Source organism: Athene cunicularia (genome assembly GCF_003259725.1).
Source record: "Athene cunicularia isolate RWA chromosome 26 unlocalized genomic scaffold, athCun1 chr26_part2, whole genome shotgun sequence".
Lineage (NCBI taxonomy): Eukaryota > Metazoa > Chordata > Aves > Strigiformes > Strigidae > Athene > Athene cunicularia.
In genome coordinates, this window is record NW_020799137.1 from 2,006,518 (window position 1) to 2,031,363 (window position 24,846).

Below are 24,846 nucleotides of genomic sequence, written 5' to 3' on the forward strand. Positions count from 1 at the left end.
CTCAGAAGGAGCCAAGCAGCTCTGACCCCCAGAAGTCCTGGCAGGTGTTACAGCAGTGTGGGTGAGAAGAGAGATGAAAACATTTTATTGTCACTGGAAAAGAATCAAGAAACCTCAGCAGGAGGGAAGGTGGAGCTGTCAGTGCTTCACAGAACTGCCTCCTCACAGGAGCTGGCAGTGCTCGAAGTACCAGATGGGACATTGTCCACCCTCTTGAGTCAGGTACAAAGAAATCCCTATCCCTGGGCTGAGCTCCTGTAGATGACCAGGTCTTGAAAGCGAGGGAGAGGTACCCTGACCTTCACCCTCCTGTCATGTCTTCCAGTCTTTTTGCAGTTCCTAGTTTGACCCCGTGGGTAGCCTCCTACCGCTCCAGAGCTTCACGGTCAAGTCGCTGAGAAACAAAGGTGAGAGGCATGGCATGACCCAGGGGTTCCTGCAGGAGCCCTGCAGACACACCGTGGAGAGGGACTGCAAGGAGAAACACTCCCCACCCCCAGCCCATGGCAGCATGCAGCCCACAAGACTCCCAGGCCCTTTTCTCTTGTCAGGAGGTTGCCCAATCTGTTCTGGGGAACAGGCAGGCCCAATGGGGCTCAGCCTCCAGCTCACCCCACCAGCAGCAGCTGGGGACAAAGGGAAATGGTGACCTCCAGGGCTGACCCTGACAACAGGACTCCTACACCCCTTGAATGAGCTCTAACTAGGTCAAAGCAGTGATACCACAGGGAGCTGCTAAGCTTGGTCTCCCCAGAGCATGGGCTGCTTCAGGGGTGGCTGCTGACTCCTGCCCCACCATCCATGCAAGGGTGCGGGCAGGCCATGGCTTCCACAGTAGATGTGGGCACTCGGCAAGGAAAAAAAAAAAAGCAAACCAAAACAATGTGGGGGTATGGCTGGGACAAAGGAGCAAGTCACTTCTAGCAAAGTTTTATCAAGTGAGGAAAAACGCAAAATAGTTTCATACCGTGAAGCAGCAGCTCAGACCAGAGAAAAAGAAAGAAAAAGAGAGGAGCAAAAGCAAGCAACAGAGAGAAAGACAGAGGGAGAAAGAGATGGAGAGAGAGAGACAAGGAAAGAAAAGACAGAAGAAGAGTGCATGAGCAAGAGTCAGAAAGAGCAGAAGGGTCAAGGCAGACTAGTAGCACGGCCCTTTATGGCAAGGACGCGTCGTGGAAGGCAAGGGGTGAGCCCAGGCACGTAATTCCATAACTTTACCCGGCAGTCACTGTGGCACAGATGGGAGGTGGGGAGGAGGAGAGACAGAGAGAGACAGAGAAAAAGGAAGGGAGAAAAGGGACATGGTGGAAAAGAGGATATCAGAGTCTTGCTGCCAAAGAGCTCCCCAAGAGCAGCAGAGGATGCCCAGCCCCGGGGGAGAGGGGTCCCTGCATGGGGGATAACCCAGGGCGTCACCAGAGTGTGGGCAGGGGACAGCCGGGGGAACAGCTCTCGGCACTGCAGGGGCAGGCCGTGTCATGGGGCAGGCTAAGGTGGGCAAGATGAGATGAAGGAGAGGAGGGACTAGAACACTGCGAGATTCCCCCCCTTCCCTCCCTCCCCGTCCACTCAGCACAAACCCACCCAGGCCCAGGGATGACTGTTCAACCCAGGGGTCTCCCACCTCCCAGGGGCTCTGGGGAGCAGAAAGCCCAGGGCTCACCTGGAGGCAGTGAAGATGTGCTTTGAGTTGGTGCAGATGGCGTTGATGGGGCTGTCATGCCCTTTGATCTCCCCAACCGGGGTGAAGGTGTCCACGTTCCAGACTTTGATCATGCCTCCTCGGCAAGCACTCAGCACCATGGGGCGGCCAGGGATGAAAGCCAGGGCACAGACCCAGTCTTTGTGGGCATTAGGGATTTGCTGCAGACACAGAACAGAGCTGATCACCAACCTCATTTGCAGCACCACCAGCAGCCTCAGGCACCCAACCTGGAGGGTTCAGATTCTCACTGTCACCCCAGGGCTGATCTGGACTGTGGGGCTAGTGATGCAAAGTTAAAAGGCCAAGGGGATGGATTCAAAAGTTGTGGCTTGGTTTGTGCCCTGGGCAGGAGACAACAATCCTGTCTTTAGAGAGGAACACAACACCCAGCACTGCAATTGTGTGCCCAGAGTTGCTGGCAATCCTGAGTGCCATACAGCACAAACTTACGGGGTACAGAGCCACCTCACACAGGCACTGACAGATTCCCAGGAATGGGAGTGCCCTTCCTGGTTAGCTCAATGCAGAACACGGGCACCACTCCCTGAACAGAAGTCCCCCCACACCCCCAACAGCAACACTTTTCTGCTCCATGTTACCCCAAGGACCTGTGCTCTATGCTCCCCTCCAGACCTGGATAAGTTCCTGCTTCTCCAGATCCCACTTCTTTATGCCGTTGTCCCTGGAGCCACTGAAGAGGACGTCTCCCTGGATGGCCAGACACTCAATGCCATCATAGTGAGGGGGCTCAAAGTTGTGAGTGGGGCCAATGTTGCCCACCGTGCCCTCAGCAATCTCAAACACCTGGGGGAAAAACAGTGAGTGAAAGACCCCAGATGGCACTGGAAATAGTTGATCACCCTCTCTTGGAGAACTTGGACATCACCCTCTGTTTTCCAGGCTCAGGGGACCCAGAGTGATGCTGGAAAGGGAGTGGGCATTGGCCATTGTAGGCCTTTTCTTGGGGCTGAGGTCTCTCCAGGGATCCTGCCACCATCAGGGGACATAGGCCAGCAGACGCAGCCCCCATTCTGCTGCATTTTACTCATGGTGAGCTTTCACACACCTCTATGAGCCAAGCTAACAGCTTGCAGCTGTCAGAAGAGTGGGATCCTGCCTCCCTCATTATCTCACCATCCCTCTTCACTCCCCTGGTGCCAGCTTCAATTTAACCTGTTAAAAACTAACAAAAAACTAAAAGGAAGGAACAAGCTCTTGCTCTGCTGGAGCTGTGAACAAGCAGGTGCAAACCATCTGTATTGGGGAGGAGAACTGAGCAGAATAGGGCAAGCTGCTCATCTGTGTCAGCCATAACATGCAAGTATCACCACAGAGCCCAAAGGATGAGAAATTCATATCCATCTCCAAAGGTGCATTTGTATTGTGGATCAAGCAAAAGGCAAGATCTGGGGTGAGGAGATATGAAAACACTTCACATGCAGATGTAGAAACAAAATCTGGGCTCAGATTTCAGGAGGAGAGAAGAGACCTTAGGGGTTGCTAACATCTGGGCTTCCCTATGGGACACAGGGCTTTGCCCTTCACAGGGGAGAGTACCTTGACGTAGTGATCTTTGGAGCCTGTGACCACCAGGTCGTGGTTGCTCGCCGTCTGGTTCACTGTGAGACACATCACAGGCCCGATGTGGCCACTCAGCTTCCCGATGGGCTGCAACCTGAAGTCAATATCATGGGTTAACAAGCCCCTTCCCAGGTGGCCAAAGCTCCTTCAAGGGGCTTCCTCAGGCAGAGACCCCCACAGCTCTGGAGCACCCCAGTAGGGATTGTTCCCTCCTTTGAGGGATTGTGAGCCCTTCTTCTTAGTGATGCCAGGAGAGGAAGGCAGCCTTGGGGCATGCTAGCATCTGGCTACAGAGCCTAGGCTGCAGCAAGGGGGCAGCAGCACAGTGCCCACCTGGTAAGGAGGGGGCAAGGGCAAAAGCAGGGGGGTACTGCTGCTCATCACACATGTCTTTCCTCTCCTTCTAAGCTCTTCCCAGCTCACAGACAATCCCCCCATCCCAAGTAGTTCCATTGCTGCTCATCACTCCTTGAGACAAATAGGAAAGGGTCCTGAAAGTCCTTACTCCAAGCAACTTCCATTGCTAAAAAGGCTTTTACTTTCCCTAGGAGGTGTCCTTCAGGCCCCTCTGAGCCAAGAGTGTCCAATCAGCATCTTTAAGCTTTCCTGCCCACCCCAGCACTACCTGCTCACCTGCTCAGCTCCCAGATGCGGACAGAGTTACCAGTGGCAGCATAGAGCATGGTGCCAGTGGGGTTGAGAGCAATCTGGTTGATCTGGTGTTCCCCTTGCACACTGGTGACAGTGCGGGTGGTGGTCCCGGCACATGCATCCCCAAAGATCACCTGTCCAGAAGATCTATGGGAGAGAGAGGTCAAGGGGGGAGGATGAGGAGAGATCAGAGCCACTGAGGCCACACAGATGAACCGCGTGGGGCTATTGGCTCCAGGCTGGCCCAGGTGAGGCTCACATCAGGGAAGGGCCATAGAGTTATCACCATCTCTCTGGCCACAATGGGATCAACAAGACCTCTGTGCCCTAGGCCAGTGCCCTGCTTGCAGAGGGAGCCAAGGATGTCAGGTGTGTGCCTGACTCAGGAGTACCCTGCCCTGGTTTCCATTTGAGGGCTGCTCTTCTCTCCTCCCATTCCTCTTTGCTACCTGCAGGAAGAGCTGGCTAGTGCTGGCAGTCAGCACAGGGAGCCAGAAGTATTTAGCCTCTGCACCAAGGAAGAAGCACCTTTAGGCCAAGGCAGATGAGCCAAGGCTGGATGGAGGAAGGAGCTGTAGGCTGGAGCAAGCTGGTAGCCCTGCCCTGCCATATACCACTAACATTTGAGCCCTGCTCCAATCTGGCAGACCACAGACAGCCTGTCCCATGCTCCTTTCTGGTCCTCAAAGTCCTCATAACGATCCAAGTTTCTCACTGGAAAGCCTGTGCTTTACTCAGCCATGAAGCTGTTAGGGGCTGTGCTTCCTCTGTGGAGCTGCTAGCTCTCTTGGCCACCCACAGAATCAGCTGCAAATCTCTTCAAAGCTCTTTATCCTGAGCTTTCGCTGCAGGAGGTCCCCAGGGGTCCACTCACCCCAAGCTCTCTCCCAACCTCCCTACTCTCTAAGGATGCAGCACTGCAAACTGGCACTAAAGCAGCTGCTACTTGGCCCTGTCCCCAGCCCCAGTAGGTCCTGAGACTGGCTTCTGCAAAGCCAGAGATGCCCAAAGTGCCCAGGTTCCCCCCAGCCGCTCCTGCCTGCCACATACGTGAGGGTGCGGATGCACCGGGCTGAGTCCCGGATGTCCCACACTTTGATGTATGACGTCGACACAGTGAACACCAGCCCCGTGTGGCTGCAGTACTTGATGGAAACCACATTGTTTGGGTGACCCTTGAGGGAAGCAATTTCTTGGCCTGTCACCAGGTTCCACATTTTGCAGCTCCGGTCTGTGGGAGAAAGAACATGTGAGTGTCAGGCTGGGGGGGTGGTGGGCACGGTGGCTTGTGGGCCATACCCCTTCTGAGCATTGCCTCCCACCACCCACAGGGCCAGAGGAAAGGAGCCAGCCAGCCCCGCCACCAGGGCAGTGCAGGGCAAGGCTCAACACTGAGGACAGAAAAGAGGCCCAGGAGGAACCATCCCCATGGTGCCCAGCACTTCATGTATTCCCCCGTGCTGACCTGCTCCCATAGCGTCTGCAGGCCAGCAATCCCCACACCCTCTGTCCATCACACACCTTTGGACCCAGTGAAAAGCAGCTCATCAGTGGCATCCAGGCAGAGCACAGGCTTGGTGTGTCCTTCTGCCACAGAGACACACTGCAGCGGGGCTGTCCGGGCATTCTTGGTGCCACCCACCGGGTTAATGATGCCCCTTGCGTGGGAAAGAAAGAACAAACATGGTGGGGTGTGTGTGGAAAGGTATCATGCTACACAGCCCTAGGGACATGGGAGAGCAAGAGCTGCCTCCCCCCAGCCATCTTCCACTGCCTGTCAGCGTGATGGCCCCTCCATCTGAAGCTGGCATGTCTGAGCACAAGTCTTCATGGAAACCCCGGGAATCTCCCCAGGAGCAGTCCCTGCCTACTGACTCTGCCCCAGCAGTACAGACTGGGAAAGGGGGTCTGCCCAGTGGCCTCTACTCTCCTGCTGAACCTCTCCTGCTTGTCCAGCACAGACCCAAGGAGCCAGCTTATCGGTCCTCAGGTCAGTTTGGGAAAAACCTCACCTTCTCCAGCCTTAAGCTCTGCTGGAATAAATGTTTCAGGGTACCAATATCCAGCACCCCAGCTCCTTGGGGGCTGTCAGCCTGTGGCATTTGGAGACAGGGCCCTACCCCTTCACATAAGACCAGAAGGGTGACAAAGGACAGCACTAGCACTTGCACCCAGCATCCCTGTGGAAGCCCTGCACCCACCGCTGGCTCTGAGCAGAGGACCTATCCCTGCCAAACCTCCCTCCAAGGGATGCCTGCTGCCTGTCCCTCTGGACACAGCATCTGTCAGTCCCCTCCACTTCAGCAGTACCCGGAGTGCTGAGGACCAACCGTCCAGCCCTACCCTTCCAGACCCCAGTGTGCATGGCCACCAACAGCTCTCCCCAGCTGGCACCCCAAAACACAGCCTCCCCATGGCCGTGGGGCCCTGGGTTGTACTAGCCTCTTCTTATAGGCAGGGAAACTGAGGCACAGGGCTGGAGAAGGGCATGCCCAAGGCCACATAAGGTCACATTAGTCATGAGGACAAACACAGGCTCATTAATTTGGGTTTGGAATTCACATGCATGTGAGCTTTCTTTCTCAGCAAGCAGCTATACTTACTTACAAACTCAAATTAAACAGCTCTCCCCTGACCCCTAGTGTTTCTAATCTAAGTGGGAACCATGGTTCCTCGAGGTGAGATGTTACCAATGGACTTTGTGTTGCTGCCTGACAGCAAATTGCCCAAGGTAACACAGCACAGACTTGTCTGGTGCCACCGCCCCAGCAACTGGGCACCTGCAGGATCTCAGGGCATGTTCAAGGTGAAGACAGTCGGGTGCTGGAGGGCTGATGTTCCTCAAGGATGGGGGAAAGGTGGCCTTCATGTTGGGAAACCTCTGTAGGCCGGATGGTGCAGTGGGACAAGCCCAGGAGCACCTTAACCCCAAGGCTGAGCTCTGCACCACAATCTGACGCGGTTTCTTTGGGAAAGAGATCTACCTACCCACAGGGAAGCACAACCAGGTGTGGGGATCACCTGGAGATATCTGCCTGGAAGATGCTTGCAAGAAGGACACACTGGGAGTGCCCAGGGTTGCTTGCCCCCTTCCTCAGCATCACACCATCCTGCTGGAGAGCTGGGCAACGGGATGGGACATGGTGGCATCATACTGATGAGAACCCATCAGAGGTGGAGGAGAACATGCTGCCACCCCAAACCAGCCAGTGCCTGTAGGTGACCCCAGCATCACGCTTCCAAGGGCTAATCAGAGAAGGAACAAACTTGCAACCGAGGGGACAGCATCAGACATCAGAGGTGGCATGCCAACAGAGGACAGCACACACAAGCTGGGAGTTGGGGGGAGAGCAGCAAGGTGCAGGTGGAGCATGCAGGGACAAGGGAGAGCAGACTCATGAGACAGAGAGGAGGAGGAGAAAGGGATAATAAATAGAAAGTTGTCTATACCTCAGCACCTCCGAGACAGAGGAATCGCTGTCATCAGACCTAAGGGCAGAAAATTAGCAGGATTATGGGAGAGAAAACCCAGACTAGAAGAGGCAGCAGAGGAGTCAGAGATAGAGGATTGTTATTGCATCCAAGCCAGTGTAGGACAGAGAGGAAGAAGGGAGAGAGGGAGAAAGAAAGAGAAGCACACATGGAGAACCAGGGGAGAGAGCAGAGGAGCAGGAGGGCATGTGAGGATCAGACAGCAGGTCTCCATCAGGGAACGTCAGCACTGCTAGCAATGCTCCGAGCTGAGGGCAGTGGCCTGACCTGCTGCAGGGGGAGGCTGGAGCAGCATTTGTGGGTTGGTGCCAGTCTGTCGGCCATCCCACCTCATCCCATTTTGCTCCATAGCTTTTTCCAGTGGCCTGTCTGGCACCACTTTCTCCCAGTAGGGCTTAGCCAGAGGCCAGGACTGCGAGCTCCTGCAGGTAGCCAGGTCGGAGGGGACACACAGCAGGCAGGGTCCAGCATAGCCCTTGCAGAGCATCTGCTCCCTCATGGAAAAGAGCAGGGAATGAAAATGGTGGCAGGAGGCTGGCTGGAGCCGACCCAGGTCCTGTGCTCCTACACCCCACTGTGGGACCTCAGTACATGCCATTTGCTGTTGTTATGGGTCCCCCTCACTCAGATCCTCTCGCCCCACCAGGACTTACTTATCCAAGGCAGACCCCTGGCTCTGGTTGCTTGTGAGACGAGAGAAGACATTGCGGTCATTGCGTGGACGGGTGGGTGGGGATGAAGGAGGTGTGAAGCCGACATCTGGAGGCCTGGAACAGGAAGGATTAGAGGGACACATGACTTGGGAACTGCTCACCTGGCAGCTGCCTGGCACAGCACAGCCCAGCAAGAGCTGGTCCAGCCAGCACTGGACCACTTGTCTGGGCCACCCAGTTTCTCCCTGCCCATGTTGCCATTTCTCCAGTTCCAAGCTCACCTGGCAGGTTGTCCACGGTCATAGGATTTCCTCCTTGTCAGAGGAGAAGTGTCTGAGCCACGAGATTGCCTGGGACTAAAGCAAATGAAACAGAGCACAGCTGGTATCCCTCCATGATGAACACCAACATCCTTCCCTAGCAAAGCAAATGGAGAAGCTGGGCTGCCCTGAAGTCACAATCACAAGATCAGAGGATGCCTCAAGCCATTGCATGAGTGTGGAGGCTTTTGACAACTCAAGAAGCCTTCAAGAAGGCTGACAACCCAGGTCAGTGAGTCAGGGAACCTTGCACCCCTCCCTTCTTTCCCTCCTAAAGTACCCTTCTCTCCATCTGCAGGGGATACCAACACACTCCTAGACAGTCTCAAAGTCCTGCTGGAGAAATCCACCACTGCTTACTGCAAACAAGTCTGGATAGATGCAGGATTGAGCTCACCCTCACTGCTCTGCAAGTCCACAGCCAGAGCACAGCTCCCCACCTGATGGCCCATGACTCCATGAGCCTCCCAATGCCCAGAGACCCATCACCCCATGCTCACAAGGTGCTTCCTCGCGTGGGCAGGCTGACGGTGCGTGACACCTTCTCCTTGTAATAGGGGTCTCGGATGGAGAAGCTGATGCCATCCTCTTTGATCTCCATGAGGGATGCCAAGGACTTGGTGATGTTCTCGGTGGAGACATCCAGTGTGGGTCCTAGACTCTCAGCTGACACTGCCTTCATCTGCCCCGAGAGCTTGGGCTCTCCCTAGAGCAGGGCAGAGTGCTCAGGCACAGGCAGCACAGGGGAAGGACAGCAGCAGCAGCCAGAGAGCTGTGGGGTGGAAGAGCTCACGCTCTCTGGCCACAGGAGGTTGAGTTCCCTCTGTATCATACTGGGATGCTCATCACAGTGCCAGCTCTCCATACTCTAGGCAGATGTGACAGTCTGTGCAGAACAGACACTTTCCTCCACCTTTGCCCACAATGGATGCAGCATTGCACAAGGACTTCCTTGGTGCCCACTCAAATCTGCAGGGTATTGGCTGATGTGGTGGATGTTTCCCAAGTTTTTGGTGCTTCAGAGGACCACGGTTACCAGAAGGCCTTGGTTCCCCCTTGTCTAGAGATGACCCCACCCAGAGACTAGCCATACTGCCTTATGCCAGTCCTGGCTCTCCAGAAGTTAGATTACAGAGCAGAGGCCTGGAGCATCCCTGAACAACATGCCCCTCCATCCCTCCTCCCATTCCCTGTGACGAGGCCACACAGAAAAGCCAACTAACCTTGAACTTAAAGTCATCCTGGCTTGCTGAGCCCTTCATGGTGAAAGACTGGGAGATGCTGCAAGGAGAAGAGAGCAAAGATGGATCTTCAGTGCCAAACTCCTTTCAAAGAGCTGAGTGCCACCGGCCCACCAGACTCCTTGGGTCACTCCTTACTTCCCAGCACCCCTTCTCCAAGGGATGACCTAATCTTCACTCTGTGCTAGAGTCTAAAAGACATCTTTGCTTCGCTCCCCAAGGGCTGGGCAATATGAGAAAGCTTAGGCTTGTCCATCCATGAGGTCCCACGGGTGACACCAGACATCCCACCCCACCCCTGGCCTCCTTAGCCAGCATCCGTTCAGGCAGGGCTGGACTGAGTGCTCACCTCCCATCTGAAGCCAGGCTGAACTCTGAGACCTCCTCATCTGTGCTCGTGTAGCCATTCTCTGTGCAGGGGGGAGACAGTGCATCAGCAGTGCAGAGGGGACCCCATCGTGCCAAGCCCTGTCTGAACTGGTGGCAGAGGGGGCAGCGCAGGCAGTTGGCAGGGGGGACCCGGTCCTTGTCCCTGTTGTGTGGTGGCTGGAGCACACATCCCACCCCCGTCATCGCCCTCAGGGCAGCCCTGGGCATGCAGGTCCCAGCTACAGCACGTCCAGGTGCTCCTTGAGGGGCTGGCACGAGTGGGGCACCTTGCCCTGCAGGCAGCATGCCTTGTCTGAGGATGCGCCAGACCCGGGTCTCACCTTGCTGGACATTGTGGATCAGGGCCTGCAGCTCTGGGTGCAACTCGGCCTTCTCCCACAGGGCATCCAGAATAGCGTGGTTCTGCGAGGAGCTGGTCATGTCTGTCTGCCTCAGGCGCCCCTCCAGCAGGCGGATCTGGGCCTCCTTCTGGGCCACCTGCAGCCCCTGGGGAAGGATGGCCATGCCAGGCCTCAGGCGGGTGCTCTGGGTCTCCGCCACCACGTCTCTACCCCGGCACCCTGCGCCCCTCCCCAGCTGTGAGAAATCCCATCACGCGTCTGGGCCCCAGCTTGGCCCCGCACCTTGTCAATGCAGGCCTTCAGGAAGTTATCCAGCAGGAGTCGGGCTTCAGCCAGGGAGCAGGAGCTGATCACCACTGAGGTGTCCGTGGAGTCCAGCTCCTCCTGAAACAGGGAGGGACGGGCATTGGAGGCAACGGGGAAGCTTTGCTGTTCGGGGTAGGACGGGTTCCATGGCCAGCACAGCACACCCACTGCCCTGCCCACACTGCCCAGGCCTGACGCTCGCCCTCCTCAGTCTGCCCAAGAGACTGCTGGGGAGATCTGGCCATGGAGATGGCCAACACAACCTGAAGGGCTCCTGTGTTGCTACAGAAATCCTGGTGCCAACATTTAATTAGCCACTAATCTGCAGACACCAGCCTCACCCAAATCCACAGCAGATCAAGTCACTGTCCCAAAGGTTAGTAGTGTGAACTAACAACAGCCCCTTCTTCCCATCAATCTTGGTGACAAGCTGGGGACAAGCCAGGGACAGCACACAGCCTCCAGCCCAGGCCGCAGCCACCAGAGGGGAGTTGGGAGCTGCACAGCATCTCTGCAACATGCCCAGTGTCAAAAATGGACACAAAACCTGCAGTATTTGTTGGAAGAAAAGACAGTCCTCTCTGAGACGTTACCACCACACAACTCTGACAGGGACAAGTGACCGCCAGCCCCATGGGCCAGACAGGGGCTGCAGCTTCCCTGTAATCCCAGGGTGGTGGGGTGCAGGGCACCAACAGCCTGTCCTCGGAGGTGCAAGGACCTGGCAGCACTCTGCTCCACAATTAACCACCTAATGAGAAGTGACTCAGGTGCAGCCCCACTGAGTGTGTGACACAGCTCAGAGGAGGACTGCGGGACACCCAGCCTGGCTGTACCCAAAGCCACTCTCTCAGGGATGCTCCTGCTCTCTCCCTGCCAGCTGGGCCCAGTCCAGCTGCCTACCTTGGTCTCCTCAATCTGCATGATGGTAGCCTGGCAGTCAGAAATGCTGTCGTTGATATAGTCAATGTTGGCTCCCAGCACCTCAATCTCTTCATTCAGCTCCTGCAGCCCCTTCTGCTCCTTGGGGCTCTCTGCCTGCAATTTCGCCCTCTTGCCCAGCAATGCTTCCTGCAGCAGCGCCAGCTCCTCGCGTTTCTGGGGGAAAAGGGAGGGGGATTGGCACTGTCAGCATGGCAGTCCCCCTACCCCACACCCACCACCCAGCACTTTCTGTCCTAAGTGCCATGGTCACCTTGATGAGCCGCTCCATGTCAGCCTCCAGGTTGATGGTGGTCATCCTCTGCATGACAATGTCGAAGATGCGCCGCTCCAGCGACTGCCACTTGAGGCGGGCGGCTTTGCCAAAGGTCTGGCTTGTCCCCTTCTTGGGGAACTTCTTCCTACAGCCAGAGGGGAGAAGAGGCACGTATGGGCAACCGGCCACACCACACCTGGAAAACTGTGCTGGGCCCAAAAGGATGCCTGGTCTCTGGCTGGCCAGGAACGGAGGAGGCATCTCCACCATTTCTGGATTGTCCACCTTTTCCATCGCCCCTTAGCAAAAAGAGGAGCAAAAGATGAGCCTAGCAGGGTTTGTGCGGTGGCATTTAATACTCATGGAAGGCCAGCACTGGGCTCAAGCCCAGGTGACAGTCAGTCACATGCTGCCAGCACAACCTGTCACTGGTCAATGATTTAACACTGGCCAAACGCACAATAAGAAGCTGGCCTTCAAACTCCGCCACCGGTCAAAAGCCAGACGTGGGAGTCCTGGGATGTGTCATCACTCATCCACACAGTCCCTGCCCTGACCTGGTGGGCCGAGCCCCATTCATGGAGGACGAGGGGTCTCCAAGGAAGTTGTTGATTTTCCTGTTCCACTGGCGCACGATGCTGGAGACAGACCGAGCGCCAGACTCGGGCTCGGAGGAGGTGGTGCTTGCCGAGACCTCTGTGCCTGAATCCAGCATGGCCGACTTCTGGCTCGTCCTGCCGGCAACCCGGTCTGACATGGGCTTAGCGAGACGGCGCAGTGCTGAGACCTGCCCAGGGAAGGGGCGGAGGAGGGGGTGTCAGACAGGTGTCCCCCGTCCAAACGTCACAGTCACCCCAGGTCCCTATGGGACCAAGAGTGGGAGCTCTGAAGACCCAAAGTACCCAGGTCCTTTGTGCCTCATGGGTTTCCCCCTTCTCCCTCATAGCTCATCCTCTGCCACTGGGCTCAGCTACCCCAGGAGATGGGTAATTCCTCTGCTGCCTGCAACCATCTCCCACCAGGTTACTGAGCTGTAAAAATCCTCCCACCCTTTTGGGAAACCCACTCCCAAGAGCTGACTCTGTCTGGAGGAGCCAAGCACTGGGGCCAGGACCTCCACGGGGAGCGGAGGGTACATGGAAGCAAATTCTCCTCCTCTCACCTCCTGGGTTTTCCTCCTCAGCACTATTTCCTGCTGCCGCTTCTGAGACTCCAGAGCTCGGATCTGAAACTGCATGAGAGAGAGATCCCTGGGGTCCTGCCCAGACACCCCAGTGATGGTTGGAGTCCTGGCACTCCCACCACCAAAGCTTGGGGCAGTTAATTTGGCACTAACAGTCTCCTGATTTTGACAGTGAGCAGGTTTCCAGCCTTGAGGGCACATTGCCCCTTATGCATGGTGGGGAGCTCCCAGCATCTCCCACAGCCATGCTGGGAGCTGTGGGAACCCCTTGGGAGCCATTCAGCCAGGTGTGCTCTGTTGGGGCTGCACAGCCCCTGGCCAGACCATGGGTCCAGCAGTGCCCCGAGCTTCACCAACTGATATTTATGAGCACCTCAGAGTGCCAGAGCAGGACAAACATCCATTCCCAGCCAGCCCAGTTTCCCTCTGCACAGGGACACCCAGCAGCACGTGCGTGGGCTGGGCTCTCACCTCCTGCCGGCGCTGCTCCTTCTTGAGCTGTGCGATCTCCCGATTCCTCTTTGTCTCTGCCAGCCGCCTCCGCTGTTGCTCCTCCCGCATCTGCTTCATCAGCGCGACCTGGAACAGGAAGGTACCACATGTCGGTGCGGGCACCCGACTGTCCCAGGGCACCCACCCACCCGATAGACAGACAGATATCCTGCACTTGTCACCAGGAGTGGAAAACATCACTTCTGAGCAGAGAGCCAGACTTGACCAGGGGCTGTCCTCCCTGCCCTGGCATGTCCAGGTACCTTTGCCTTCTTCATCTCAGCCACCTCCGCCTGCAGCTTCCTCAGCTCCCGCTCGTAGCGGGACTGGTTCTTGAGCAGTCGAGCGTGCTCCTTCTGGGCTGCCTGGAGCTTCTGCAGTTCCCGGTTCATCTCCTTCAGCCGCTTCTCGTAGTCTGCTTTGATCTTGTTGGCTTTCTCCTCCGTGTAGCACTCCATAGTGCCTGAGGGAGAGAGAAGAGGGCTTGAGATGGCCACGAACCCTGGGCTCCTTCACCTACACACCCTGCCTGGAAGCACCTGCCACTACTCCCTCCCCATCCTGCCAGACCTCTCCCTCACCCCTCTGCTTTGGCCCCATCACAGGCCAGGGACTATCTGAGGGAACCTGCTGGAAGAGATAAACTAGGGCTCAGTGCAGGGTGGGGACAGTGGGTTAAAGAACAATTGCTGGGCTGAGAGGAGCTGCAGATCTAGATCTACAGACGGGTAATCCTGCCCTGCTGAGCCTAGAGATCAGCTATACTACTCAGTTTTTGGGGTCTTCATGTGCCACTCAGCACATCAGTTTCCCCAAGTACTCCCACATCTCATGTTTTGTTCACCAGTTCAGGGCTATAAGAGTCTTTGCCTCAGCATCCTTTCCAGCCACCTCTCCAGCTGACTAGTGCCACTCCCATGGTAAGACAAGCAGGGTCTTGCAGGTCCCAGGGGTTCAACAAGCAGAGGCAGGGAGATGGCAAAGCTCTATCAGAGCGAGTGTGGCATGCAGGGGGTGGATGCTTTAACCCTGAGTCAGCTAGGCAGGAGCAGGGACTGGGGCCCAACGCTGCAGTGATTCTCACTGAGGTTCTGCAGGACCCGGTCCCGCTCCAGCTGTGTGTCCCGAATCTTGTTCTGCAGCAGGATCAGCTTCTCCTCGTACTGGTGCTTGAGGGTCTGCAGGCGCCGCTGGCTGTTCTCCAGCTCATCAATCAGCTTCTGCTTGATCTCTACCTCACAAGTCAGATCTGCCAGGTCGGCCTGGAAATTCACAGCTGGAGGCAGGTAGGGAACAGTCAGGCTGGGAGGGATGGGGGACCATTGCTCTTACGGCTTCACTGAGCCACAGCACAAGCAGAGGGAGACAATGGGAACCCACATCGCAGCACCCCAAAAAGTTTTGGAGACTCCCTACAGCAACTCATGTTTTTCCAAGCCCCCCAGAGGAGATGTGGCTGCAGCATCCCAGCAGATCCTTTCCCAGGACCAGAGCTCAGTGCCAGGAGGCACCAGCAAATACACCCCATACCCTGGGGCTGCATGTGTGGCTCTGCACTTTACCCCTCTCCTCTGCATCCGAGTCCGAGTCCACCAGGCTCTCTTCACTGCCTGAGTCCTCATCTTCATCCTCACGTCCATCCTCTTCCTCACAGCCACTCTCATCCTGTTCCTCCTCCTCCTAAGACACAAGTGCCTAACCTCAGCTTGCAGCATGGCCTCGCCTTTCTCTCTGCAGCTCTTCCCTCCTCTAAACCTGAGTTCACCCCACAATGATGGACTGTAGCCCCCACAACAGGACTCAGCCTCTCACACAGGATGCCCAGGGGCTGCAGCACCATCTCTGGACCCCCAGCGTACACTATTGAGAGGAGCAGCTCTGTGCCCCATCTATCCTTGCATCCATCCTCTCTCAGCTGAGCAGCACTGCATCACTCAACCCCCATTCACCTACACTTATTGAAACCAAGCGCAAAAAGATGTGGGGTCTTCACTCCACAGCAGGGCTGGCTGGGGAGCATCCAGCTCCCTGCTCCTGCAGCACAGAGTCCTCGGCTCCACGACCTCTCCAGCCTGCTTGCAGCGCTAGGCTGGGCTTGGTCCCTCTCCCACATGGGGCGAATGCAATGCTCCGCACCCAGACACCCCACTCGGTATAAGCACGAAGCCTCCTCACCTCTTCCACCTCGTTTTCATCTGTCTCCTCCCCATTGTCCTGCTTCAGTTTCTGCTGCTTCTTAAATGCTTCCTTCTCTGGGCTGGAGGAGAACAGGGTGCTGGTGAATCTCAGTGTGGGAGAGCCCAGGGATGGGTCCTTCCAGGGCCCCCCTTGTCTCCTGCCTTTGGTCCCTTTGGGAAAAACAGCCTCCAGGATCATGTGGTGGGGGAAAAGGAGACCAAGGGCAAGGCAGTGCTGGGAGGGGAACCCAGGCATCTGGGTTCTGTCTTGGTGCTCTGAACTTTAGCATGGATGGGGGAGTCAGGATACCCGATCCCACAAGGACAGATGGACCAACATGCAACCTCCCCCTTCCCAACATTGCAGAGCAGCTGTCTTCACCTTTTCCTCCGTTGCCTCCTCTCTTTCTTTTTCAGGCGCTCCAGGTCCTGCTTGGCCCGTCGGAGGACATCAGAGGCCTCCGTCTCCACTGGAGCAGCGGGGCTGCACAGGCCAGCCAAGCCAGATGCTGGGGATGAGCCCATGGAGTACGGGGGACGGGAAGAGACACGCGAGAGGATGCGGCGCAGAGACTCATTCATGGACTCACTCTCCAGGAGCTTCGTCCTAGGGAGTGTAGATGGGATGTGGTCAAAGAGGAGACATTCCACTGTCCCTGGAGGGTTTTAGGATGGTGTGAGCCAGGGACAGAGTCACCACAAAACCATTCCTATTCGTATTGGGTCAGGTCAGGATGCTGCAGGACAGGGTCCCAGGATCACACAAGAGATTGGGATGAATGAAGGTCTGGGGGACCAGCAGTGCCTGGGAGACACCAGGCACTCCCACCAAGATCTCCCTCTCCATCAGTGGCCACACAAAGCATGACAACAGCCAAAGCCCTGTCTGACACCAAAGCCAGGACTCCTAGAGCCCCAGTGTAGCAGCAGTGTAGTCAGCTGCTACTCCATCAGGGCTTACAACTCACCCCAGTGATGCTGGAGGCATGGAGCTGTGATCCACACCTGGGCTCAGATCCCACCACAGCACCCACCAGCCCAGGGACCCAGGTGATCAACCAGCTCCCATACCCAGCTCACCTCAGCTCTTCAATCTCCCGGATGTAGTTCTGGATGAGAGCACCAATGGCTTCATTACTATCACCTGGAAGAGCAGAGGCAGAGGTGGATCAAGGCAAGACATGGGCTGTACCACAGCACCCATCCCAGCTACGCTGGCTGGGCTGACCCGCCATGCCATGCACTCACTAACCCAGCCTCACCTGCCTTGGCCAGTATCAGATTGGCCTCCTGGCTCATGACGTGGGTGACCCTGCTGTTGATAGCATCGATGGCCTCCTGCATGGCCTTCACCCGCATGCGCAGAGCACTATTCTCCTTCTGAAGCATGGCGTTCTCATGAAAAAGGTCGCTGTAGTCCTCCGTGCCATCCTCCCCAATGACCCGCTTGCCCTGTGGGGACAGGAGGGGAGTCCCTGAGTGCAGAGCGAGCTGGGATAGGGGGGCTCACCACCGCATCCTGGGGGTAGCCTCAGCCACCAAAGCAGGGACAGGGACAAATGTAAGGACCAGGAAGGCCTGAGCTCCATGGGCAGGGGGTGATAGATGCTTCAAGGCTTCTCCCTGCCTTAGCATCCCCAAGGGACTTGCCCAAGGTCCTGCTTGTGGCAGGGCAGGAGCTGAGCTCCCATCTCTTAAGCCTCCTGACCTCTCCTAGCAATTACCCCTATCAGTAGGGGCAGAGCATGGTAGACAGGAGGGTCTTTCCCACTAAAATGGCCCCAATTCAAACACAAGGAGGCAGCTTTCTTCTGCCTCCATCACACCTCTGCAGGCTCTCTCCATCACTCACCGCCTTGTACTCCATCAGTTCCATCTGCAGGCGGGCGTTCTCAGCCCGCAGAGCACTGATCTGCTGACTTGTCTTGTCCTGGTTCACCACCACCTTGTTCTTGATGTTGCGAGCCCGGTTGGCATACTTGAGCGTGTTCAGGGTCTCCATGAAGTCCCGGTCAGATGGACTCACACAGGCAATCATGATGGTTTGGCTTGGGGAGGTGAAGTTCACGGTGAAAGGACAGTTTCTCTCACCCTGAGCCAACACAGCAACTGGAAACCTGGGACCCAGCACAGGCCAGGTGTCCCCAGACACCCCTCCTAGGCCCTTCTGTGATTTATAACCAAGGTATAAAACGGGTTCAGTCCCTCCCAGAGACAGAGCACCAGCAAGACCACAGGAACAACACAGCACGGAGCAAAGCCACCCTCCACCAGCCAGCCCACACATGCCAGGACTGCTGAGGAAGTATGGGCTCTTGGGAGAAATACCCCCAAAGCAGGCAAGGAATTCAATCCGTCCCATACTGGGCAACACCACCTGCCAAGTCCCAGATCTGCAAGGGCTCCAGAGAGTTTTGCACCAGCTAATTCTGCCAAAGCTGGCTAATTGTGTCTGGGACTCATGAGGAGCCAAGGTCTTTACATCTATAAAGTCACACACTGCCTGCCAAGAGGCATCCCCTCCCCACCAGGCAACCCACGGGGCATTTGAGTCCTGAAATAGCTCCTCCATGGCTTCACAGACCTTCAGCCCTATTTGCAGGGGGACAGCCCCTTCAGTCCTCTCCCAGGGCTCAGCTTGGACCCCCTTACCTGTTGCCCCCAAGTGAATCCTGCAGCAGGCGGGTGAGCTTGGAGTCACGGTAGGGCACATGCACAACTTTCTTGCTCTGGTCTCCAAGGGCACTAATGACGTTCCCCAAGGCCAGCTACCAACACAAAGGAGAGCCCCCCCAATTCAGCCCCTACTGAGAATACAGTTGTCACATAGCCAGCACATCAGGCCTGGGGAATGTGCTGCAGCACAAGGTCTGGGGTGCAAGAGGTTGAGGGATGGAGCTTCCCTTGGCAGTCTCAGCATTCACCCCCCTTCCCTGGGCTGGGCCTCTCTCCCACATGCACTGAGGAACACATGCCCTGGAGGTTTTTTTAAGCTCAAGTGAACAGACCTTGACCTGTTGGGGACTTGCACCCTTGTGCCCAGCTGTACTCCTCCCCTCAGCAGCAGAGCTGTGCCCTTGCCACTGGCATTTTGGATTGGGCATATTCCTGCCCACAGGGCCAGGTACCATGAATGCCAACAGAGACAGCAGCAACCCCAAAAGCCCCAAGTAGCTCCAAGCAGGACCCAAAGGTGTTGTAGGCTCCCCCAGGCAGGCCCTGCCTCCCCGCTCCCCTTGCACACGGGTGCCCAGGGCCTTACCAGCCCACAGTTGATGGAGATGCCTTCCTTTGCTCTCTCGCCGGTAGCACCCGTTCTCTTCAGCCTCTCCGAGCCAGCCAGGTCTACGAAGTGAAACTTGGCCGTGAGGGTCTCATACTCGGTAGTGGGCTGGGCTCTGTCCAGGAGGCTGGTCACCTCCCCGTTTACCTGCGGCCAGGCACATAGGGAGAGGGTCAATGTCACAGATCCAGAGCCAGCAGGAGCCCCCTTGACCATACTCAGACATGAGCAAAAGCCTGAGCATTCACCCCCCGCATCCCACCCCTAAGTATGGGGGAGAGGATTCTAACAGAAGCTTGCTCTGGGCCACTCCTTGGGCCAGACCATTCCTGCCTTGGATGGGGCTGCTCCAGGGAAGACCTCAGCTCCCAGTAAATGCTAATGCTGGCTATGACTGTAAAGAAGAAAGAAAAAGCCCTGCCTCTCTTTGCAAGACTTCAAACCCTCTCCCTTTCCAAGGGACCCACACAAATTGCCTGGGTATCAGATCCAGAAAGAGCCCAACCACAAGGCAGGAGCACATCTCACCAGCTCTGGACGGGTGCACACTCGCATCTGGCACAGGTGAATGGTGAAGATGGCGTGCGACCGGGAGCTCTGCACATTCATCTGAGTGCTGGCAGTGGTGCGGGAAAGAGCGCCCTGTTTTAGGCACTGGATCAGCTACAATAACATAGGGGAGGGAAGAAAAAAACCTTGAAGGACCCTTCTAGGGAGTCAAGACAGCACCCTGCCACAGCCCAGTGGGCACAGCAACCTCTCCCTGCATCACCCCGGGACTGCTCTGTCCCATCCTCTGTCCCCATCTCGCCTGTCTGTCCCCATGTAGCACATCCCTGGCCAGTGGGCACCCAGCTGCCTTCCCTCCATGTCTGCCCTGTCCTGCACCCACCTCGTCTTGTGAGTTGATGAGGCGCGACGTGACCCCCATGGTATAAATGCCTCCACTGGCATCCTCATGGATTTTGATGTTGGATTTGCGGTGGCGTGCACCAGGGTCGCGGGCACTGTCAAACAGGTCCAGGATCTCCTCGTTGTAGAGCTGAGTGGGGCAGAAGCAAGTACAGGGTGAGCAGTAGGAAGCAGGAGGCTGCTAGATCCCGGCACAGCGGGACCGACATCCTGCTGCTGCAGTCCTGAGAGCCAGGAGGCCAGGCCACACCGCTGTACGCTTAGGCAAGGCTGACCAGGAGAGCTGGTGGGCCTGCAAATGTCAGACAGGACGCACAAGCAGATGGATGATGTACAGGCAAGTTGTGACCTGTACGTGTGGGTACCCAGCTAGGACAGGACGCCCAGAAGGGACGGTGTGTGTGCGCAGGCATGGACACATGAGCCTGTCTGCCACGCGAAGCTCTGAGCCACAGTCTGGGTTGGTTCCCACTGTGACCCTGTCCTGGCCCTGGCCCACACAAGCAGCTGTGTGTGAACCAGGACACTTTCAGAGCCCTGTTCCCAGAGCCTGAGTGGACACCTGGGAGCTACACATCCCCCCAGCCTTCTCTGCTTACCCAGGGAGCCCCTGGCCAACAAGCCAGCAGAGCCCCTCTCCCACCACAGCTCCTTGAGGTCACCTCTGCCAGGGGGAAAGGGGACAAGGGGGACCAGGGAGTGCAAGACAAGCAGGAAAAACCCTGAGGACCCAGAGCTGACAGAGGATGATTCTTACCTTGAGATTCATATCTTGACAGCATTCTTTCTCACCCTGGGGTAGAGGGACACCCCTGCCTGTCTGTCCCTCTATCACCAGGACTCAATGCCATGTCACCCTCTGGCACCCACATCCCAGCACAGAGAACAGGGTCACCCAAGGACCACAGGCTCCTGGCCAGCAGAGCAGATCAGTCTAATCCATCCCAGGCTGCCCCAGGTGCAGACGGGCTCCCCAGAGGCTAAAACCCTGCTCTGACAGCCTGCTCACAGGACGAGAGTCACAGGACGGGGATCAGCAAGGCCAAATCCTGTACCACTGCTGGCACAGCAGGGTTGGTAACCAGCCATGTGCTCATGTTGGCACAAGAGATCCATTATCTCCCCAAAACATTCCCTGGGTTGCCTGGAGAAGGGTGACTGTAGACAGGTCTTGTCACAGTGGCACAGGAGCTCCTGGTTTGATGTCCATGACCACATGGTGGACTAGTGGGCAAAACCCTCGACAAGCTCCAACAATGGCCTTGGTCACCGGACCATCAGGCAACGGGTTTTTACTCTCCCCCCCATGTAACAGGGTCCTTGGAAAGCCTTCAAGCCCCCCACCGTGGGGCTGGCAGTGTCCCACAGGGCACAGCTAGCTGGGGAAGCATGACCAGGAGCAGCTCTGAAACACAATAGAGGAAGCCTTGTTCCCATCCTCCACTGCAGTCACCAGAAAAACATCTCTGAGGCTATTTTGAGAGTCAAAACCACCAGGGGTCAGAGGTGGTGAAGAGAGAGAAAGACTACAGGAAATCCCCAGGGCAGCTGGTGTGACCCCATACAGGACCACTGCTCCATCACCCCCAGGTGCCCCTGGGCTTGCACTGGAACTTCTGGTCTGCAGAGATGCTTCCAGGATCGCCTGTGACAGAAGCAGCACAGGTGTCCCCCTCCCCAGTGTTCATCCTTCACATGTTCCAATCCCAGCTAACAGGTCACACAGCTCTTTGGGGCAGCACTGGGTCATCCCAAACTGGGAGAAACTGAGGCAAGGGAAACTATAGCTGGACAGCAGAGGATCTCCTAGAGGGCAGATATGGGGGGCTGAAAGAGAAGGGAAAGTGTCGCATGGGGTGAAGGCCAGTATCCAATCCTATAGTCCAGGGAAGGCAGGACTATGCCCCAGCCCCAACAGGGACTCTTCAGCAGGGAGAAAGCCTGACAAGGTTCACCCCAGAAGGACTTCAGCACAGGCAGGCATTTCATCCATTTCATTTCCATCCCAGCCCAGAGGTTCCCCAGAGCAGAGCTCCACGAGGCTGAGGACATGTGGGAAGACAGCCAGAACCTCAGACAGGACAAGTGGTGGGGAGGGAAGGATGTGGCTGGGCAAAACAGCACCATGGGAGCTAACAAGGTGGAAAGCTGATAGGGAAGGATTTCTCCAGCAAGGAGGTCAGCCCTCCAGGCTAGGAGGTGACTTTGGGCACTTGCTTCCCTTCTCCAGGCCATCGACATCTGGAGGAACCCAGATGGGATGCCCACCAAAGCCACATGGTGGCAAGCTCACAGCACAGGGCCTTTCCCTCTGCCTGCCTGTCTCCTCTGGGATGTACCTCAGATCAGGACACCAACCAGATGAAGTTTGTTCAGGAGCTCAACTTTGCTCAACACCACCCTATGTTTTCTCACCAGGGCCTATAACACGGTTCCCATATTGAGCTTCTCTGCACTTTCACCCCAGGGCCAGACCACAGGGAAGCCACTGCAGATACATAAGGTCCACAGGCTTCCTGGGATAAACTTTTTCAAGGGAAGAAGCGGCTAATAGAAAAGGCTTTTGAAATGGAGACACCAAAGCAGAGGCGGGAGAGGATGCAACTGAAGCACTCTCAAGGTCAAAGATGCAGCAAAGGACATGGGAAATAATGCAGCTCTTCCTCAAATCCCCACAAGAGTGGCACTTTTCCCTCTCCTTGTTTCACTGGGAACACTGGTCCAGAGCCAGGGGGGCAGGTATGCCGCTACCCGTGACCTCAAACAGGAATAAGCTAGCCCAGAGCCCCCTGAAGCTCCAGGGGACCAAGGCACAAGCCGCTTCCTCATGGTGGGGAGGAGGTGGTGGTGGGGGTGTCCCTGCAGCCAAGAAAGTGCCACCTCAGATTGTGGCCATCATGAGGTCAACAACATTCAGGTGCTTTGAGTCTCCTCTGCCCTAGCATGCATCCCCAGCCACACGCCTGCTGTGGGGACCAGCTCAGACAGGGAGCAGAGCGGACATGGAGGACTCAAGTAGCCCAGGACAGGGGAACTGAGCAAAGATCAGGACAGGGCCACAGTGTCACCTGGACCTGCTGTCACCCACCTCCAGGAACTGGGCGCTGACTTTGAACTCAGGTGCTGCCACGCCCTGACTCTGTGCTGCCCGCTTGCGCTCCTCGATGCCACTGAAGAGGTGGCCAATGGCCCGTGGGATGATGCCCTGTTCATCCTCGGAGATGTTCATGTCAAAGCCGGTGCCCATGGTGTATGTCTTCCCAGCGCCAGTCTGCAGAGAAGCAGCAATGGGAGAGCTGGCTGGTCCCTCCCAGGCTCAGCTTTGCCCACTGTGCCCCACACCTCCCCCTGCCACCCCAGGCTCCCCAAACACCTCTGTGAGCCCCTCTGATCCCCACCACCACACAGGCTCCCATGCTCCCACCCCAGCCCTGCCTCCCTCTCCTCCACCCAAGGCCAGACCCTACCCCAGCTCTCACCCAGCCCAGGGACAACTCTGTCCCATCCACACCCAGAGGCTTATACAGCCCCCACCTTCCCTAACCTCTGCAGGGGCCATCTCAGCAGCCCCAGCACTCAGCGCTGCAGGAGAGCCCAAGCCAGAGCCCCAGGAGCAGGCAGAGCACATACCTGGCCGTATGCCAGCACGGTGGCATTGTAGCCCTCAAAGCAGCCTTCAATGAGCTTGCCCACACACGTTGTGTAGATCTGCTCCTGACATGTGTCCAGGTCAAAGACGAAGTCATAGGTGAAGGCCTTGTCCTTCCCCAGCAGCACCTGGGGCTCGCCAGGCGTCACCGAGGTGCAGATGTGGCATCCCTCTATTTTCTCTTTGGACAGTTGGGGACGGATCCTGCAGGAAGAGAAGTGGGCTGAGGGCAGCCTCGGGGCTCACCCCGGGCCCGGGGACACGAGCCTCGTCCTGAGGATGTGAGCGTGGCCCACGCTGGGACCATGGCTGCTGTGGGCAGGGCACCAGCAGCACCTCTGCCTGCAGTGTGGAGCAAACAGTGCAGGGGATGCTTCAACTCCTCACCCAGCGACAACCTTGGTCTGTTTGTGGCTGAGAAAAGAGGCTGGTGCATCCCAATGATACCACCAGCCACCTCCGCAGCCGCAGTGACAGTCAGGTCTGGGTACCACAGCACAGGCAGACCCGGTAACAACACACAGCCTGCACTAAAAACTGCCCTTGCACCAATAGCTGAACACAGCCCAGCGTGGCCCACACAGGGCCAGCCAGGCTCCCCATGCCTGTGCTGGCTCATTCACCGTGACACCCCCAGCCAGGAGCAAGCTCTGGGCTGCACACAGACACGGATCAACACACCGAGGCAGCCCTGATGGGGTCTGCCAGGTACGAGTGGGCAGTGGGATGCACTGCAGCCAGCCGCGCTCGCTTGAGAGGCAGCGAGATCAAACTGCAGCTACGAAGGCTAGAAATGCAAAATGCAGAAACTCGACAAAATAGTCCCAGCACCAAAACAACCGCCTAAACCAAGCCACCGCCCAGCCCGATGGCTGTCCCCAGCCGTGGACGCGGCAGACGGGAAGAGGACAGGGGAGGCTGCGCTGGGCTCCTGGCTCTGGCCGCACACACGACTGACCCGCCGCATCCCCACCCACCATGCTCAACCCCACCCCGAGAAATCTGGGTACAGAACAGCTGGACCCAGCTCTGCTTGGGCGCAGGCATGTTACAGCTGCAGCAGCTCTGACTTTTGGTGGATGTGGCAGCTGTGGGAAGTTGCCTGGTCCCAGGGGACTCATGGAAAAAGAGGGAGCACAGAGCCAAGCGCCACGGCAAACAGCTCTCATTAGAGCTAATGGCTGCACATCTCCCCTCCCTGGGTGCTTCATAAACACAGCTATTAATTCCTGCAAAGCCGCATTGCTGGCAAGCCGGCACAGTGACCGCAGC

General features: G+C 56.9%; 1 protein-coding gene across 3 annotated transcripts; it reads right to left on the reverse strand.

Annotated features, from left to right (window-relative positions):
* Nucleotides 1–282: 282 nt before the first annotated feature.
* On the reverse strand, nucleotides 283–23,657 carry KIF21B (kinesin family member 21B). 3 transcript variants are annotated; one of them, XM_026864484.1, is made up of 35 exons: nucleotides 23,556–23,657; nucleotides 23,014–23,196; nucleotides 19,906–20,055; nucleotides 19,542–19,676; nucleotides 18,993–19,160; nucleotides 18,383–18,498; nucleotides 17,583–17,778; nucleotides 16,993–17,182; nucleotides 16,811–16,874; nucleotides 16,113–16,337; nucleotides 15,729–15,810; nucleotides 15,116–15,233; nucleotides 14,638–14,829; nucleotides 13,817–14,016; nucleotides 13,533–13,640; nucleotides 13,041–13,109; nucleotides 12,436–12,665; nucleotides 11,876–12,023; nucleotides 11,584–11,778; nucleotides 10,657–10,758; nucleotides 10,354–10,519; nucleotides 9,993–10,053; nucleotides 9,626–9,683; nucleotides 8,903–9,108; nucleotides 8,364–8,438; nucleotides 8,083–8,196; nucleotides 7,388–7,426; nucleotides 5,459–5,595; nucleotides 4,988–5,168; nucleotides 3,920–4,084; nucleotides 3,263–3,380; nucleotides 2,339–2,509; nucleotides 1,664–1,863; nucleotides 1,219–1,228; nucleotides 295–394 (listed from the first exon to the last, which is right to left on the reverse strand). In XM_026864484.1, the coding sequence occupies exons 2-35, from the start codon at nucleotides 23,170–23,172 to the stop codon at nucleotides 365–367; spliced, it is 4,578 nt and encodes a 1,525-aa protein (XP_026720285.1). In that variant the 5' UTR covers nucleotides 23,173–23,196; nucleotides 23,556–23,657; the 3' UTR covers nucleotides 295–364. The 3 variants fall into 3 exon arrangements, with proteins under 3 accessions (XP_026720284.1, XP_026720285.1, XP_026720283.1); XM_026864483.1 differs by lacking the exon at nucleotides 1,219–1,228 and having other exon boundaries at nucleotides 283–394; XM_026864482.1 differs by lacking the exon at nucleotides 295–394 and having other exon boundaries at nucleotides 1,026–1,228; nucleotides 15,116–15,230.
* Between the last annotated feature and the right edge of the window lie 1,189 nt (nucleotides 23,658–24,846).